Here is a 19025-nt window from a genome sequence, read left to right as displayed (position 1 = left end):
AAAAAGTGCTTATATTGCAATTTACCGATATATTATGCCTGTTTTTTTAACGTTAAATTCTTGTCCACACAAACGCCTCTACTCGAATTTTCCGCTGTTAGTTATAAGTCAACTTTAATGATATTGTATCTGACTCTCCTAAGACATTACATTAGTGACTTCATAGTATTCAACCCACTGTGAAGTCATTTTTGTGGTGGTGGTTAGCAGCGCAGTGCAGATGTATTTCCATTTACACTGTTAATTTAACGGTGCGCGTGCGTGCGCCACACAGCTGCATTTCCATTACTTATTTGAAGTTAAAGTTACTGCTCCACTGTGTATAGACCACCACCAGTGACATTACATGCGCTCGACCAATCTTTTTGATGATCTGCTTCGAATAAGGAACTTGTAAACTTTTCCCTGACTGTGTAGTCAGATATGCCACTTTCAATAGCAGACATACTTTTTTTAGGTGTAAATTTGATACTTATACCCAATCGGACCAACTCTTACGATAATTTTAATATGTATAAGGGTGGTCCATTGATAATGGCCGGCCAAATATCTCACGAAATAAGCACCAAACGAAAACTACAAAGAACGAAACTCGTCTAGCTTGAAGGGGGAAACCAGATGGCGCTATGGTTGGTCCCATAGATGGCGCTGCCATAGGTCAAACGGACATCAACTGCGTTTTTAAAAAATAGGAACCCTATTTTTTATTACATATTCGTATGGTACGTAAAGAAATATAAATGTTTTAGTAGGACCACTTTTATCGCTTTGTGATAGATGGCGCTGTAATAGTCACAAACGTATAAGTACGTGGTATCACGTAACATTCCACCAGTCCGGACGGTATTTGCTTCGTGATACATTACCCGTGTTAAAATGGACCGTTTACCAATTGCGGAAAAGGTCGATATCGTGTTGATGTATGGCTATTGTGATCAAAATGCCCAACGGGCGTGTGCTATGTATGCTGCTCCGTATCCTGGACGACATCATCCAAGTGTCCGGACCGTTGCCAGAGAGTTATTTAAGGAAACAGGAAGCGTTCAGCCACATACGAGGGTCGGTCAAAAAGTAATGCCTCCCATTTTTTTTCTACTTAAAAAAATTAAGTTAAGCGAAAAATTTGAATTTGGCGCCATTCCTCAAACCACCTTCTGCAATCCACTGCAGTAGTAACTTTCTGTGTCAACAGGTGGCAGCACAGCAGAAGTTTGTAAGATGGCCGACATCGATGTTCGTTTGAGACAGCGTTGTGTGATTGAATTCTTGAATGCAGAAGGTGAAACGCCCATACGCATTCATGAAAGACTGCAGAAGGTGTATGGTGTTGTGACAGTGGATGTCAGCACTGTTAGACGATGGGTTCGTCGTTGTAAGGAAGCTGAAGGGCAAACACCGTTGACTGACGAAAAGCGGAGCGGCAGGCCGGTGAGTGCAGTGACTCCACACAACATTCAGCAAGTTGATGACATCATTCGTGGTGACCGTCGGGTGACTGCAGATGAAGTGTGTCGCATTATTTCTCTTAGTAAAGGCAATGTGATCACGATTATTAAACAATCGGGGTACTCAAAAGTTTGTGCACGGTGGGTTCCAAGAATGTTAACCGATCAGAATAAAGAGGCAAGGAAAACAATAGCCTCCCAACACTTGCAGCGCTTCCGTTTGGAGGGAGATGAGTTTCTGAAAAAAATTGTGACCGGGGACGAAACATGGGTGCTTTTTTTGAACCCGAATCAAAGAGACAGCCAATGGAGTGGCGTCACACAAGCTCGCCGAGGAAGAAAAAATTCAAAACTGTGCGATCGGCAGGGAAAGTTATGGCAACAGTTTTCTGGGATACAGAGGGTGTGATTCTGGTTGATTTTTTGGAGCAGGGATGCACAATAAATTCTGTTCAATACGTCACAACCCTCAAAAAACTTAAAGCACGTCTTCAGCGAGTTCGCCCAACAAAATCAATGGCAGATGTTCTTGTTTTGCATGACAATGCAAGACCACACACCAGTCGTCACACCTCTGACGAGATTGTCAAAATTGGATGGGAAGTTTTGCCTCATCCCCCATACAGCCCTGACCTGGCACCATCAGACTTCCATCTGTTCGGGCCACTAAAAGAAGGTCATCGTGGGATTCATTTTGAAGATGAGGAGGCCGTCAAAACATCCGTGCGTCAATGGCTTAGGAAGCAGAGCTGTGATTTTTACCGTGCTGGGATACATGCCCTTGTTCAAAGATGGACCAAAACTGTAGAGATGGGCGGAGATTACATTGAAAAATGACAAAATGATCCTCAATGTTGTGGTTTTCAACCTATGTAATTGCATTTAAATTTCCTGACAATTAAACGTAGAAAAAAAATAGGAGGCATTACTTTTTGACTGACCCTCGTATGAAACGTCAACCACGACGTGCAGTAAACGATGATGCCCAAGCACGTGTTTTAGCTGCTGTCGCGGCTAATCCACACATCAGTAGCAGACAAATTGCGCGAGAATAAGGAATCTCATAAACTTCGGTGTTGAGACTACATCAACATCGATTGCACCCGTACCATATTTATATGTACCAGGAATTGCATGGCGATGACTTTGAATGTTGTGTACAGTTCTGCAACTGGGCATAAGAGAAATGATGGGACGATGGCAGATTTTTTGCACTCGTTCTATTTAGCGACGAAGTGTCATTCACCAACAGCGGTAACGTAAACCGGCATAATACACACTATTGGGCAACGGAAAATCCACGATGGCTGCGACAAGTGAAACATTAGCGACCTTGACGGGTTAACGTATGGTGCGGTATTATGGGAGAAAGGATAATTGGCCCCCATTTTATCGATGGCAATGTAAATGGTGCATTTTATGCAGATTTCCTATGTAATGTTCTACCGATGTTACTACAAGATGTTTCACTGCATGACAGAATGGCTATGTACTTCCAACATGATGGATGTCCGGCACATAGCTCGCGTGCGGTTGAAGCGGTATTGAATAGCATATTTCATGACAGGTGGATTGGTCGTCGAAACATCATACCATGGCCCACACGTTCACCGGATCTGACGTCCCCGGATTTCTTTCTGTGGGGAACATAACGGAAGGCGAACTACTCACTGTTGAGAGGAATGTCGTTACATGTACTGTCAAATGCATTGAGGTTGACGGACATCATTTTGAGCATTTATTGCCTTAATGTGATATTTACAGGTACGCACGCTGTAACAGCATGCGTTCTCAGAAATAAGTTCACAAAGGCGCATGTATCACATTCGAACAACCGAAATAAAATGTTCAAACGTACCTACGTCCTGCATTTTAATTTTAAAAAACCTACCTGTTACCGACTGTTCATCTAAAATTGTGAGCCACGTGTTTGTGACTATTACAGTGCCATCTATCACAAAGTGAAAAACGTGGTGCAACTAAAACATATTTCTTTACGTACTACACGAATATGTAATAAAAAATGGGGGTTCCTATTTTTTTTTTTAAATTGTTATCCGTTTGACCTATGGTAGCGCCATCTAGCGGGCCAACCATAGCGCCATCTGGTTTCCCCCTTCAAGCTAGACAAGTTTCGTTCTTTGTAGTTTTTTCGAATGACGCTTACTTCGTGAGATATTTGGCCCGGTCTCGATCAACGGACCGATCTGTATTTTGTACCTCCTCCAATCCAGGAACAGGAACGAGTCCGTTCTTGTGACCCCAAGTGATTTCTCTTCTCTCAAATTTTGTCTTACTTTCTGGTCTCGCCGAAATCGTATCCACACGACAACCTTCTATAATCTAAGTGGTCCGAGAAGCCACTTCAACCCTGTCCACCTCAGCGATCCTGCTGCACGCTCTGCTGTTTCCCTCTCACTTTTCGGAATGGTGCCTAACATGACTACCTCACAGTCACTTGAATTCTGTTGCTCCCGTGTCTTTAAATTTGCGAAAAAATCGAACTATAAATTTCATTTCTAAGCGGATTGTATCATTTAACTGACAATTTTCTACTCAATGCGTTCCAACCTGTTACATCATACATCTTTTTGCGTTAACTTATATTGTTCCATAATATTATATTCGGAAATGAGCATGGGCAGAGAAATGGAATGAGATCATGATGACGTAGCTTCTCTTGCTTTTATGCAAGCGTTAGGAAACAACGAAATACACAAACTGAGGAAGTGCAGATGCACTCATGTCTAAAACTTCTACGAGTTTATTCTGACCAAAGCATGGCGAGTAAAGTCACTAAAACATTCTGCTTATCCTACGGTGATCTTTCTTCCAATTATACTTATAGTGCCGACCGGAGTTGCCGAGCGGTTCTAGGCGCTACAGTCTGGAATCGCGTGACCGCTACGGTCACAGGTTCGAATCATGCCTCGGGTATGGATGTGTGTAATGTTTTTAGGCTAGTTAGGTTTACGTAGTACTAAGTACTAGGTTCTAGAGGACTGATGACCACAGCAGTGAAGTCCCATAGTGCTCAGAGCCATTTTATTTTATACTTATAGTCTCCATTTGCAGGTGTGTTGTGTGGTTATAATAATACTGCAGCTATTCGCGGAGGTCCAGTGTAGGTTGTAATCATCGTACGGCAGCAAAAGTTATCACAGCCCACACTGTGAATAGCTGCACTTTAATTATAACCACCCAGTAAAACTGCTCTCGTAGGATACCATTTGGTTACTCCTCAGTCCAGGTCTTATAGCCTCACTTAAACACTTACCTTTTTCGGCAAAAGAAAAACAGCAGACAGTCGAGAGGCCAAGTCGCTTGTAACAAAAACGCCAGTCCTTTTTCATCGTTGCACTACAAACGGTCAGCGCAAAGCCATAACAAAAAAAAGTAAAGCAAAGTACATCCTTGGCAAATGAGAGTGGCTCCGTCTAGTAAGCAAAAACAAGAATAGTATGTCCATATTGGGGAGTGGTACGTCTTTCGAACTGTTGCTCTACAGTGTCCAATTAGAATCTCCAATTATTTACATTCGTAAATCTCCGCTTCTTTCTCATCATAGCCGCGCGGGACTAACCGAGCGGTCTCAGGCGTTGCAGTCATGGACTGTACGACTGGTCCCGGCGGAGGTTCGAGTCGTCCCTCGTGCGTGCGTGCGTGCGTGTGTGTGTGTGTGTGTGTGTGTGTGTGTGTGTGTGTGTGTGTGTGTGTGTGTGTGTCCTTAGGATAATTTAGGTTAAGTAGTCTGTAAGCTTAGGGACGGGATGACCTTAGCAGTTAAGTCCCATAAGGTTTCACACAGATTTGAACTTTTTTTTCTCATCTTAGTGCCGTCCAATCCTTTCCCCTTCTTTTCATTCTCTTCCTCTTCCTCTTCCTCTTCCTCCCCCTCCCCCTCCCCCCAATACTCAACTCGCCCTTTCCTTTTGCCCTTGTTTTTCGCCCGTCTCGAGAGTGCGCTCCAATTAAAAGGTGCCAAGAGCATGCATCCCAACTTCAATACCTTAGTTCCCTCACTGGCAGTGAAATTGTTACTAAACGGTTACCCTGGTTCATAACTGACGTGCACGATGCCAATTTCAGGTTGTCTATCTAATGAGTTCCACGGACAACGAAAAGCTTTTTAATATATCATATACCTATTCACCGAATTTAAAAGTGTAAAATGCTGTCACAGTTTACTCATAAAGAGGTGCAATCTTACATTAAAGATGTAAACAGAAAGGCAAATATTTAAGTTTAAAACTGTGCATGTACTCTTAAGGCAAAAGCTAAAAACATGCAGCGCACCACAAAGGAATTAAACGAATGAGACGGAAATAGGTAGATGAGACATACGTGTACAGAAAAAGAAATCATTATAATTTCATAGAAACTGGATGATTCACTCAAGAAAGAAGCTTCAGAAATTGTGCAAGTCAATAATGCTTTGGCCTATTTCTGGACCTTATACAAGCACTTTTGTTCGGCTTGGCACTGATTGGCAAGTTGTCGGATGTCATACTGAGGGATATCGTGCCAGATTCTGTCCAGTTGCTGTGTTAGATCGTAAAATCCCAAGCTAGCTGGAAAGATCTGCCCACTATGCTACAAACGTTCTCAACTGGGGTGAGATCTTGCAACCTTGCTGGCCACGATAAGGTTTGGCAAGCATGAAGACAAGCAGTCAGCATTATGTTGGCTCCCCATGAAGGACAACAAAATGGGGCGTAGAACATCGTCGATTTACCGCTGTACTGTAAGGATGAAGCAGATGATTACCAAGAAAGTCTTGCTTTTAAAAGAAATGGCACCGCAGACCATCACTCCTGGTTCTCGGGTCGTAAGGCGGGTGACAGACAGGCTGTCCGCGAGGTCTCGAGACATGCCATCGCTGGTCAACGGGATCTGGAATCTCACTGATGTAGACTCGTCTTCGAACTGGGCGCAGGTGACCAGCGAAGACCTGTCTGAAGGTGCCCCAGACAGTGGTGGGATACTAACCTGACAGTCGCCTGCCATACGGCCCGAAAACCAGGAATTATGATCTGAGTGTCATTTGTTTTCATAGCAGAACCCCGTCGGAAGTCCTCCGCGGCACGCTTCCGACATAGCGGTACGTCGACGACATTCTACGCCCCGTTTTGTTGTCATTCATGGCAAGCCATCCTGGGCACATGGTGAGAGTTTCTACGGCTCGTGTTGGTTCTTGTCAAAACCTACCTTGGCGAGGAAGGTCGCCGGATCTCTTCTCAATTGAGACGTTTGGAGCATTGCGGGCAGGGCTCTCCATCCAGTTGCGGATATTGACGATCTAAGTGGGCAGTTGAACAGAATTTGGCACGATATACATCAGAACGGTATCGAACAACTCTATCAAAGCCAAACCGAATACTGCTTGTGTAACGGCCAGAGGTGGATCAACGCCTTACTGACTCGCTCAATCTGCGAAGCTCTTTCTTTTGAACAAATTATCCAATGTTTCTAAAATTATCATTGGTTTGTCTGTACGTTACATCTATCAGTTTTCGTCCCATTCGGATAATCCCTTCGAGATGAGTCGTTTTCTATTTTTTTTATTTTTGGTCTTAGTGTCTTTATTTTCATGGCATAAACCACAACACAAAGTGGTAAGTGGAGCCAATTCCTTGCAACTCAAATCTTAAGAGAAACACCCAGCCAACCCAACATTTATTGCTGCTGCTACAGTAGTGAGAACTCAATGAACACCCAAGACAGAACCACGATAGAAAAGGCGGTAACAGGTGCATTCTGCTGAACTCTGATTATCACATAGGAAAATTCCCTAATCTGCCGATGCTGCGGACATTGTTTACCAAGCTGTCTTAACTGCAAGGACACGATCGATTACTTGAGAATGAATACTTAGTGACTTTCAACAAACTTTGTACACTATTTCAAACCTTTAAGAATCTTTCTCTTGCTAACATCCACCGCAAAACGATGAAAGGAAAAAAGTTTATCGCTTACTGTATTTCCACTGTCCATGCATGCAGCAAACTGCGGCATCAGGTATGACGTCCTTTTTCTTCTTCAATATTTAACTCTGTTCACAACAATTTTGGATATAATATCCATGTTCCACTACATGTACCGCCAAAATTATATCACTCTACGACACGTAGTCCAGGAGACATCTAAAAACCATAGATATGAGTGAAAAATTAGCTTTTGCCTAAAGCGAAGCGCGAATTACCTGAACTAAAGTCATTAGGTGTTTCACAATGAGAGCACTTTGCGACTTACAGAAAGCTGCAAACGTAATTTGAAACCTTCTCTGAACATTTCTCACTTACATGCTTAACGTTAAACATGCAATACATTAACTCGCAATCAGAAACCGTTTCGTACATGGAAGGTTGATTCTTTACAAAATCGTTAGTTTATACTGATCAGGCCTTTACAAACACTCTAATTCTGCTCTTTCATCTTGTCGCGGTTGAAGATACCGATTGCGCCTAGTGGCCCTCCAATGAGAAAGTGGGAGCATGCATCGTAACAATGATGGGCTGGTTCTTGGCGCCCGTTAGCCTTCAGGCACATCGCGAGCCACAAACCTAGGGAAGAGGAATGTCACAGCTCTTTAGTCTCCACTCCAAGAGAAGAGTACGTCAGTTTTTGCGGTGTTGTGATTCAGCGCGCGTTATCGACTAGGAGATCGGTCCCAGGAGCAGCTGCAGCCAGTTGCTCTGCCTGCCTCCTCAGCAAGCCCGCGGCTGCTGCTCAGTGACTGCCGGCCGTGTTGTGCGCGGTTGCATAAATCACGGCTACCGCGCGGTCCGCCTATTACAGGCTGCGTTTGTAAATAAACTCTATCCCCGTGTGTGCATCCCGCCGTCAGCCGAGTAACTGCGCTTAATTATAGTTACCAACAGACGTGAGCACAGCTCTGTGCGAAGTTACGTATTACTTACGACCGGGAGAAATGATATTGTGCGTCCAAATCAATGGGCGGCGAGCAGAGTAATTAATTTTAATCCTATAAACACAGCGCTTTAAATTCAGACTTAACATACAGCATGTCACTCCAAGGTACAATTAAACCTTTCGTCTGTGAGGCGTGCCCAGTAGTTTCGCTTCTTACTGCTGGGACTAACAGCAGCTTAGTGAGGAAGGGAAGAGTGTCAGGCAAATCTTCCTTAAAGCACTGAAGGGCGTACCAGCGAGCAACTTTCGACGGAACCGTACATAATGTGAAACGTCAGCTGCAGACAGTGGCGCTCGGGAAAAAGAGGGCGGTCTGATGTAGTAATTAAGACGCTGGAAGATACTGAATTTGGGCGAAAAGGTTCAATATTTTTACGCTGTGTCTTCTCGAACCTTAAGAAATGTGTCGTAAGTCAAGGTATCGCCGCTGAACTGCAGCTATTGTCTTGGATCTTGTAAGCCTTTAATCTGACTTACTGATCATACGGACTCAAAACAGGCACTAAACGCTTATGATGACAAATCTGACTGAGTGTATGTCAGCTTTTCTTGGTATTAAAAGCTTTTAACGTACACAAAGAGGTGCCAGTTTTGATGATTCATGTTATTACTTAACAGATAACGGGTTTTGTGCAACTAAAACTATTTATTCCAACGCTTCATTCTTTCAGTTCACTGTTTAGCTCAACAGTAATTTTTATTATTCGGAATGTCAAATCTGTACATATTCCTCCTTTCATTCTGGTGCATGTCAAATTCTATAAAATGTTTCATACATGTTTGTACTATGTGTTTACTGAAGTCCCGTAACGAGTTGCATTACTTATGCTCATACGCTTGTCTTTAGAAACATATTACTTTCTTTTTACTACTTAGATATTATACTCCCTTGTTGTGGGGACATCAGTCTTTAAGACATCACTTAGTTAAACACTCCGTCGAACAGGCGACCTACGTCTTATTACATGGTCGCATACTATCTACGTGACCATTCTGTACAGCTGATCTCATTGTTAAAAGAGCTCGATAATGCCCTGATCAAAAACGATGCGTTATCCCACGCAAGAACTGTCCGGAAAAGCACACATACGAAACAGTTGAACCTACTTAGCAAAGAGTCTTATTATCCTCAGATAATGTGCCCTTATAGGCTACGACAATTATTATTCGTAAGGAAAGAATAGCATCCAGATTTTATGTCATTTTTTTTCTATTGTGTGTTCAGTTCTTGCTTTCGGATAAGGTCTACCACCTTGAGGACCAATCGATACACTACAGAAATCCTGAACTTTGAGTTATCCAGAAGATTAAAATTAATGAAGAGAACAATCCCCTAACAAAACTTTCGTTTTGGAGGCCAACACGATCTTTTAGCTAGAAAGTAATGTGAAAGAGTCACATTGTATTTAGAAAGTAATGTTGAATTGTCACAAGGCTAATCATAACGAGAGAAACTGCTTCTTCGGCGGACCAGAAGAATAAACAGTGATGAAGGACATCGTACTGATCACAAACGGCGATCGACGCCGAGCATAATACTGACTTATCTTTATCCTGGGCTTACAGTGAACTTAGTCGAAACATCTGTAGGACCTAGACGTCTGCATTTCGTAGGCTGTGCCAAGTCCATTGAATCACTCGAACACAGTCCACCATATCTCAAAGTTTCAATTTCTTAGTCGTTCCTCCTTATGGATCACTATAAAATACCTTCTGCCTTCGCTTCGTAAAACACTGAAACGGCACTTTCTAATTTAACTTGTGAAAATGGTACGCAGTCGAGTTATTCCAAAGCTATATGTTGTAGCCTCTAAGCCTGTTAGCAAATAAGGACAATCAAAAAACATTTGTCACAGGGAACAATGTCAAAGATTGTCTTTGTGACACACTATTCGCAATTTGAATGATAAACATATAAAGAAGGCTTAAACAGCAGTACTGCGAATGCAGTGACAGTGATAAACCACAATCCAATACGAGTATTAGACTCTTTACACCCACAGAACAGACGAAATAACATGTACGAGACTGCGAAGAGTGGTTGATAGGCTTAGAAATACATAAAAAACATGCACTGTCTACTTAAGTTACTATGGCAACAAATTAATTACCTTACGTTTGCTGCCACATTCGTTATGACTTAATTAATAATTCTTTTGCCAGATACTACGAAGCAAACTTTATTTTCATGACAGGGCGTCCGGAGTTAATCTGTTATAAAGAGGAAAAGTGCCACAGCACAAGTAACTTACTCTTGATGTCCCACAATGGGTGATGCTGATTTACGTTTTGTAAACAAAAAATCATTTTAAGACTGTAAAGTTGTGCACAAAGGGGTATCACACGTAGAGGTTTTTACCGTTGATTTTTGCCCCAAAGAGAACTTAACGGGAACATAAAATGTTGTGGTACTTCAAATTGTGCGTTTGATAATAGTAATATATGTACAGCCCGACATGTGTGCATGGTGACAGATGTATGTAAGCCTGATCCTGTTTTGCATTTCTTGAGTTATGTCGCACGCCTCAAAGAGGACACCGCGCAATGTTTGCGAGTATTTGACGAGAGCATTTATTTGTGGGACATTGCGTACGGTCGGTGTACTATGTATCTAACACCATCAAATATTCAGCAAATCTAAAAGTGCCTGAATCAGGCAAAACGTGTCATTGGTAATTTAATAACCATTACATCTCTGTAAGCAAGAGTGTTCCTACATCATACGTTACTGGTTGCTGTACTAGCCCTGTCATCTGTTGGAAAAAGTTTTACTGCGTATGGATTTCAAATCAGACGGATTGCTTCTACAACCACACTACCGATGGTGCATCGATGGAAAAGAATTTAATTTATTCAACAGTATCAAAAGTGAATCACAGTGGGATGGACGTCGACGTCTCCGCAAGAAAAGGGGGAGCTCAAGCAGTATGCACTTCTACACCAATAAAATTAAGATGGAGAGAGCGGCCCTGTCCTGTGGACGGTAACAGTACCATTATGTATACGTTCCACATGGCCAGTACGGATAGGAGCTCATCCTTAATGATTTCTCTCATTAGGTAATGATTGTCTTTCCAGTGAAGAACGAGATTTTTCTGCACAATGATTTATAGATGACCAGAAGAGTCACTCAAAATTTCAAATCACTTCTTGGACTCGCAAATTCTCTGTATCTTAGCCCTACTGTATACCTGAGGAACCATGTCCATCGTCATGTTGGTTATGTGGCTTCTCTGCCATACATATTCCAGCAGCTCTGGTAAGGAATGTGGACGTATAACGATGGAGACTTATTTGTACCAGACGGGTCGCCTCCTAAGTATAAGAGTGTCACTGTAATGTGCTGCAAACGATAGTTATTGAGACTGACAGGTCATTATAACAGATACACTCAAAAGTATATATGCAAAAAGCTACATTTTAAGCGCACGCAGCTTACATTTTATCAGATTGTTTCAAATGCTGTATACTAAGAATTTTTTCCCGTAAAAGACGGGAAAATCCATCTTGAGTGTGAACAGTATAACCAGAATTATTAATCGTGTTGTATGTTACAGATACTGTTCCTTCCATTACTTTAGAGTATCCTGGGGGTAAATAAACATTTCGGCCACCTGTATTGGAATAACTAAAAAAATTATTAATGAGGAAAGTACAACATAATTTTATATTGTCATCCATCTTCCATGTATCACCACTCCCACCTCCACGTCACGTTTTTTGCCCGAAGTAACTTCCCAAACGTAAAGAATTAATAGATTATGTTACTCTAATTGAAAACTTACTTTGCCATTTCCTTCAAAAAACTTGTTTTCTCACTGAGTAGCTCAACAGCAGTATCACAGTAATGAATAACTAGAAAATAAATGGAAGGGGCAGAACTAAATTGTAAATTAGAATTACGGTAACCATATATTTACAGCAAGTTTCTCTAAAGCATTTGTTCATACATCAACAAATTGCGTTGATGTACGCAAAAGTTCTGATACGCAGTCTTCTTGAGAGACTTGCCAACTTTCTGCTTTGATTTTGTATTCTAGGTATGTCCATATTCTGCTTGCGAGTCACAACTGAAAGAGTAGTTCTGCACTGAATAAAATGAATTTGAAAAACCGCCTGAAAAGCATGCATATGTGTACGGTGACTCGATCTGCGGCTTACTTCCTCATCGATCTGTTTTGCGCGTTCTCCTCAAGGCTTCTGGTAGTCACGAAAAATTAAAACTATCACATTACGGCTCAGTAATTTGAAAAAAGTTTCCCATGTGCTAACAGCGGAAAGACATTTTGTTTCTCTAATGAAGATAAATCAAACAGCTTCAAGTCGGTACCTCGCACCCACTTCAAAGAAGCCGTTTGTCTCAAGACACTAAAAATACAAAGCATTCTGCTCGTGGCAAGACTGCACACGTCCCAGTTTCAACAAACCAGATTTATGTCTAAAAACAAACGCATGACACTGGTTATTCCAAACAAAAACACCACAGACAGGAGGCCTTTGTTCTTCTTGTTTAGGGTAATGCTAACACCGCCAGAGAGAACGTGTAAACTGTTTCTCATGACATGTTTCTGACCTGCGTTTTGTGAGCACAATCCTGCCGACGTAAACAAGCTTGATTCTTCGTTAATGCAGTCGTGTAATACGTTATACTATACAATTATTGCATTACATGGTAATGTATTTGGCACGAAAGATGAAGTCGGTCTGCATGAAAGAGACGGAGTATATTTTATATTTCTTTCACATGTTCGACTTCATAGTTTAGTAAATTTCCTCCGGTCGAATGAAAAGTCGGAGAGGCGTTTGTATATTAGCAAGTAAATTCCATTAGAAACAGTAACAATTGAATATACAGTACTAGTGCTCTGCATTTCATTCAGTCCAACTAAGCGCACAGTCTTTAGTGAGCCGCTGAATTAACTTAAAACGTTCTGAGACAAAGGAACCCCTGCAAGTACATCGCCTTAATATTTACCATTTCATCACAAACTGAAAAGTAAACCTCGCGTTGTTCCCATTGCATATCCACAGAAGAATAGTATTCGTCGGTTGCTAAGAACAGTACATACCTTCAGCCGCTCCATTTTGTAGCCCTACTCATTTACAGAGTAAGGGCGTCCAAGTATATATTGGAGAGGCTGGCGTACTTTCGACAAATGCTTCATTTACTGTAAAAATGGATATTAGCCTATATTTTTCAGCGATTTCACGTTCCCATAACTTTAAATAGTTTTAAAGAGGAGAAAAGAGATTTTTGCAGCTTTCTGGAGGAAACGAAAAGGAGACGAACGAATTTTGTCTAGATATTCATTTGATTTTACAATTTTTTCACAAGTTTTACTACGAAGCTGGAATACGTCATGTAAAGAGATGAGCTTCGTCCCCAGAAAATAAGTTACACATGTTCTACTACTACTACTACTACTACTACTACTACACCAATCAACTGAGTCACTTTCGTAAGGGCATTTTCCCAGAGTTGAGAGGAAAATTGAGCAAACGGCGACGTATTCGTCACCTTAGTGATATAAGAAGGAAGCACACTTTGATACCGTACAGGCAACATTGTGTTCAGCCTGAAAAGTTCACACCTGTGTCTACTATACCTGACGTTGGCCAAAATGGCTGCCAACACGGAATTTTATACCTCATCGCCACAATCAATGATGTTAAGTAACCTTCCTCAAGCGCTACATAAAGCAACAATGGTAATTTATTATATCACAAAATTAAAATCCACCCTTTAAACTTAGTCTCGTTAACTAAGTTGCCAAAATAAACTTAAGAGAGAGAATACTGTAGTTATTTTAAAAAGCGTTGAATTTATCGCAACTTTCAATCTTCAGCACTGTTCCTAAGAGCATAATGAAAAATGAGGTACAAGGTGAAATGAAACTACTCTGTGGTACAATGGAGGAAAGTACCGCTCTTTTGGCCTAAAAGACTACGTATTAACTATAAAAAGTGAATATGATAACCCGTATAAAGTGACTCAAACTTCATCACATATAAAAATGTCTGAATGTGTACCCAAATAATTTGAGAATTAAGCAGACAGAAAAAAATGAGTATTCCAGAGCCTCAATATTATTTTCGTTTTTACTTCATGTATATTTGATGTCTTAGTAAGATATTAGTATTTATAAATTAGTCTTACAGTACTGAAATTACTGATCGGAATAGCTATTCTTCCAATTAGTGATTCAAACTATCATATATATACTGAATTTGTTGCAGATCGTCGACAAATTATTCCGCCTTATAGACCAAGACGGAGACGGCGTTGTCACCACAGAAAAGGTGATGGAGTTCCTCGCTAATATCACAAATGCCAGGTAAGTCATTCCAAAACATTACATTTCTAAATACCTTAGGTAGATGCTGAGACCATCGAAAATCTTATAGTACCACAGTCAGCTGCTATGAAAGTTTATCACACCTGCCATTTTGAATTCGCGAGAATTTTAAACCTCAATATCTTTGTACATACTTACATATCATTGAATGCCATTCTACTGAAAGTCAAAAATCGCAAACTGACATTCGAACTTAATACATAAAACTCAAACATTGGGTCTTTTGAACAATATTTTAATTTTATGTATTAAGTTCTGATTATCAGTTTGCTATTCTGATGTTACGTACAGATTGAACGGTGTCTTACTGTGACTGAAATGACTGATGACGGTTTGTACAATCAAAATTCGTAGGATGAAGGTTCATTACAATTTGCGGTTTTAAACATTTTCTCTTCAGATATATTTCTGCAACTATCTTGAAATTAGTTTACGTGGCTAGGTTTGATTTCTTTTCTCGCTTCGACATTTGACTGCAAACGTTTCTATTGTAAGTGAAATGCTAGACCGCAAAGCATCTACATATGAAAGTTGTGCTATTACAGGAAAAGCAGTGTAAAAAGTAAAATGTTGAAAAATAAATAAATATCAAGGGATTAAACAGGAAGAACTATAACACAAAACTGGAACAGCAAACCTACATAAAGTTTATATAAATAAACAAAACCAATAAAATAAAATGAGTACTTGACAAGATTATTTGAGGAGGTATTAAACATGGAGAATGATACACGAACGAATATAAAAATTGATAATTCTTTCTTTTAATTGGTTTGTGTATCATTCTCCACGTTTAATATCTCCTGAAGCAGCCCTGTCATGTACAAATTTATTTACCTCCTGAAGTAGCCTTGTTTAGTTGTAATTTTATTTTATTGGTTATGTTTATATTAATAAACCTATGTGGGGTTGTTGTTCCAGTTCGGTCTTCAAGTTCTTTCTGTTTACTCCCTTCATATTAATTTACTGCTTAACTTTTTATACTTCATTACCACCAACCTGTCAAAGACGTATGTAAACTATGCCATCAAAAAGACACAATCAATGCCTTCTGTGCGCGACAGCAATGGAAATACTATCGATGACAATGCTTCCGGAGCAGAGTTACTGAACGAAGCCTTCCGAAATTCCTTCACCAAAGAAGACGCAGTAAATATTTCATAATTCGAATCAAGAGTAGCTGCCAACGTAACTTACAAATAGATATCCTAGGAGTAATGGAGCAACTTCAATCACTTAATAAATGCTAGTCTTCGGTCCGGACTGTATATCAGTTAGGTTTCTTTCAGAGTATGCTGATACAATAGCTCAATACGTAACAATCGTATACATCAGCTCCCTCGACGAAAGATCCGTACCCAAAGACTGGAAAGTTGCACAGGTCAATATTCAAGAAAGGCGGTAGGAGTAATTCACTAAATTACTGGTCCATATCATTAACGTCGATATGTAGCAGGATTGTGGAACATACATTGTGCTCGAACATAACGAATTACCTCGAAGAGACCAGTCTATTGACGCAAAGTCGATACGGATTTAGAAAACATCGTTCTTGTGAAACACAACAAGCACTTTACTCACAAGAAGTGCTGAGTGCTATTGACAAGGGATACCGTATTTCACGATTTCCATAAGGCTTTTAATACTGTACCACACAAGCGGCTTGTAGGGAAATTACGTGCTTTTACGGATTATCATCAAGTTATGTGATTGGAACCGGGATCTACTGTCAGAGGGGTCACAGTTCGTAGTAACTGACTGAAAGTCATCGAGTAAAACAGTAGTGATTTCTGGCGTTCCCTAAGGTTCCCTCTGCTATTCTTACCTATATAAGCGATTTATGAGCCGTCTTAGGTTGTTAGCAGATGATGCTATCTTTTATCGTCCAGCAAAGTCATCAGAAGATCAAAATAAATTGCAAAATGATTTAGCAAACATATCCGTATGGTGCCAAAAATTGGCAATTGACCCTAAGTAACGAGAAGTGTGAGGTCATCGAAATGGGTGCTAAAAGGAACCCGTTAAAATAGATTACACAATAAATCAGTCAAATCTAAAGGCAGTAAATTCAACTAAATATCTAGAAATTACAATTACGAACATCCTAAGTTGTAAAGCACACAAAGAAAATGTTGATGGAAAGCAAAGCAAAGACAGCGTTTTATTGGCAGGACACTTAGGAAATGTAACAAACCTGCTAAAGCGACTGCCTGCAATACGCTTGTCCCTCTTTCCGGCCAGAGTGACAGAGCGGTTATAGGCACTTCAGTGTGGAACCGCGCTACCGCTAAGGTCGCAGGTTCGAATCCTGCCTGGGGCATGAATGTGTGTGATGTCCTTAGGTTAGTTAGGTTTAGGTAGTTCTAAGTTCTAGGGGATTGATGACCTCAGATGTTAGGTCCGATAAAGCTCGGAGCCATTTGAACGCTTGTCCCTCCTCTTTTAGAGTACTGCTGCGCATTGTGGTATCCTTATCAGATAGGATTAACGGAGTACATTCAGAAAGTTCAAAGAAGGTCTGCTCGTTTTGTATTATCGCGAATTAGGAGAGAGAATGCCACTGATAGGATACACGATTTGGTGTGTACATGATTACAACAAAGACGTTTTCCTTCGCGGCGGAATCTCACGAAATTTGTCACCAACCTTCTCCTCCGAAAGCGAAAATATTTTGTTGACACCGACCTACGTAGGGAGAAACGATTATCATGACAAAATAATGGAAATTAGAGCTCGCACGGAGAGATATAGGTGTTAGTTTTTTCCTCACGCGCTGTTAGAGATTGGAATAATAGAGCATAATTGTGAACGTGGTTCGATTAAATCTGACAAGCACTTCATGTGATTTGCAGAGTATAGATGTAAACTTTACGTTTCTGCTTCAACCTATATGTGTAGCTTCTTTTCCAATTTCATTTACAAACATTGTGACTTCTTTGGCGACCACAGTCAGTAAAGCCCTGTAAGACGCAAATCGGTTAAGACGACAAAAGTAATGCTTTAGAACAAAAGTAAACTAGCGTTTTTCATTTATTATAATGTTCTACCAAGAACCGATGCAATATCACGATTTCAAGTCATTATGAAAAAACTCACACAAAAGAAACACAACCAAATGGAAATTATTGGTTTCAATTAAAATTCCACTTCGTTAATTTTACACCATCTCTACCAGGCGCCCAAATCAGCGACGAGACATAAGGTCTCTGCCCACCGCTACCGATCACGTGCACTCACAAAACCGCATCAGTCACCTGTTGTTGTTGTTGTTGTTGTTGTTGTTGTTGTTGTTGTTGTTGTTTTTGTCGTCGTCGTCGTCGTCGTCGTCGTCGTCGTCGTCGTCATCGTCGTTGTCTTAGACCAAAAACTGGTTTGATGCAGCTATCTACGCTAGCCTATCCTGTGAACACCTCATCTCCGTATAACTGGTGCAAACTGCTTGCTACGCTCATCCCTTCGTCTCGCTCAAAAATTTTTGTCTGAACGGCTGCCCGCAGAGGATTACAAATTCGACTAAGTTATTTCTCTCCAGAACTTTCAGAAAACCAGCTTCAGGAACCGAACGCGGCTCTTCAGTTGGCTGTCTTCTACCGCCACTGGAACTTCTCTAGGGCTTGGATACCGGAAACGGGCACTAAAGTTCACGATAGCGAATAAGATGAGCACACAGGAGTGGTCAGAACGATATATTACATGGTCACACAATATTATACTTCACCATCATAATATTTCTTTCAAGGATTAGGCTGTTGCCTATTCCGAACTCTCAAACAAAATCATTCCCATCTTTTTCGAGGTCTTCTTCCCCATTCGGCTTGTAGTTCACGATCTTCTGGGGAATTATGTGACTTTGCATTCTCACGGTGTGTTGTCTCCAATCTTAACGGCATTTTTTTAATATTTCCATTCATGTTGAAAATATTTAATTCTGTTCTAATATCTTGATGTCTAATGCTGTTTTTCTTGTGCATCCCTTCGTCTTCCTTAGGAAACCCATTTCTGTTGTTTGAATAATGTGTGTGTTTGTGTGTGTGTGATAACACAGGTACTGCCATCACTTTATAGAATTTCATGAACGGCCCAATGTTCTGCAAATGGTACCAGACACAGCTTGGAATTTGTGTCTCTAATTTTCGGTGTCAGGGTCGAAATGAAAACTTACAGCACAGGCTAAATAAAATCTTTGAAAGACTTGTTCTAAAAGGAAATTATCCAAAACAATTTTTGATCTGGCTGGACATTTTCCTCGGGAATCTATTATTTTCGTTTTAATACTAGAAATTTGAGTTGT

General features: G+C 40.7%; 1 protein-coding gene across 1 annotated transcript in view; it reads left to right on the top strand.

The window, feature by feature from the left end:
• LOC126272457 (NADPH oxidase 5) overlaps positions 1–19025 on the top strand; it is a 1112602-nt gene that overhangs the window by 936826 nt on the left and 156751 nt on the right. Inside the window, exon 5 of the mRNA XM_049975335.1 lies at positions 14616–14713. Coding sequence (XP_049831292.1) covers positions 14616–14713 — 98 coding nt within the window. The remainder of the gene's footprint in view (positions 1–14615; positions 14714–19025) is intronic.

Source organism: Schistocerca gregaria, chromosome 5 (assembly GCF_023897955.1).
Source record: "Schistocerca gregaria isolate iqSchGreg1 chromosome 5, iqSchGreg1.2, whole genome shotgun sequence".
NCBI classification, from domain to species: Eukaryota; Metazoa; Arthropoda; class Insecta; order Orthoptera; family Acrididae; genus Schistocerca; species Schistocerca gregaria.
Note: the sequence above shows the minus strand (reverse complement) of the source record. Positions and strands in the feature narration are given on the sequence as shown.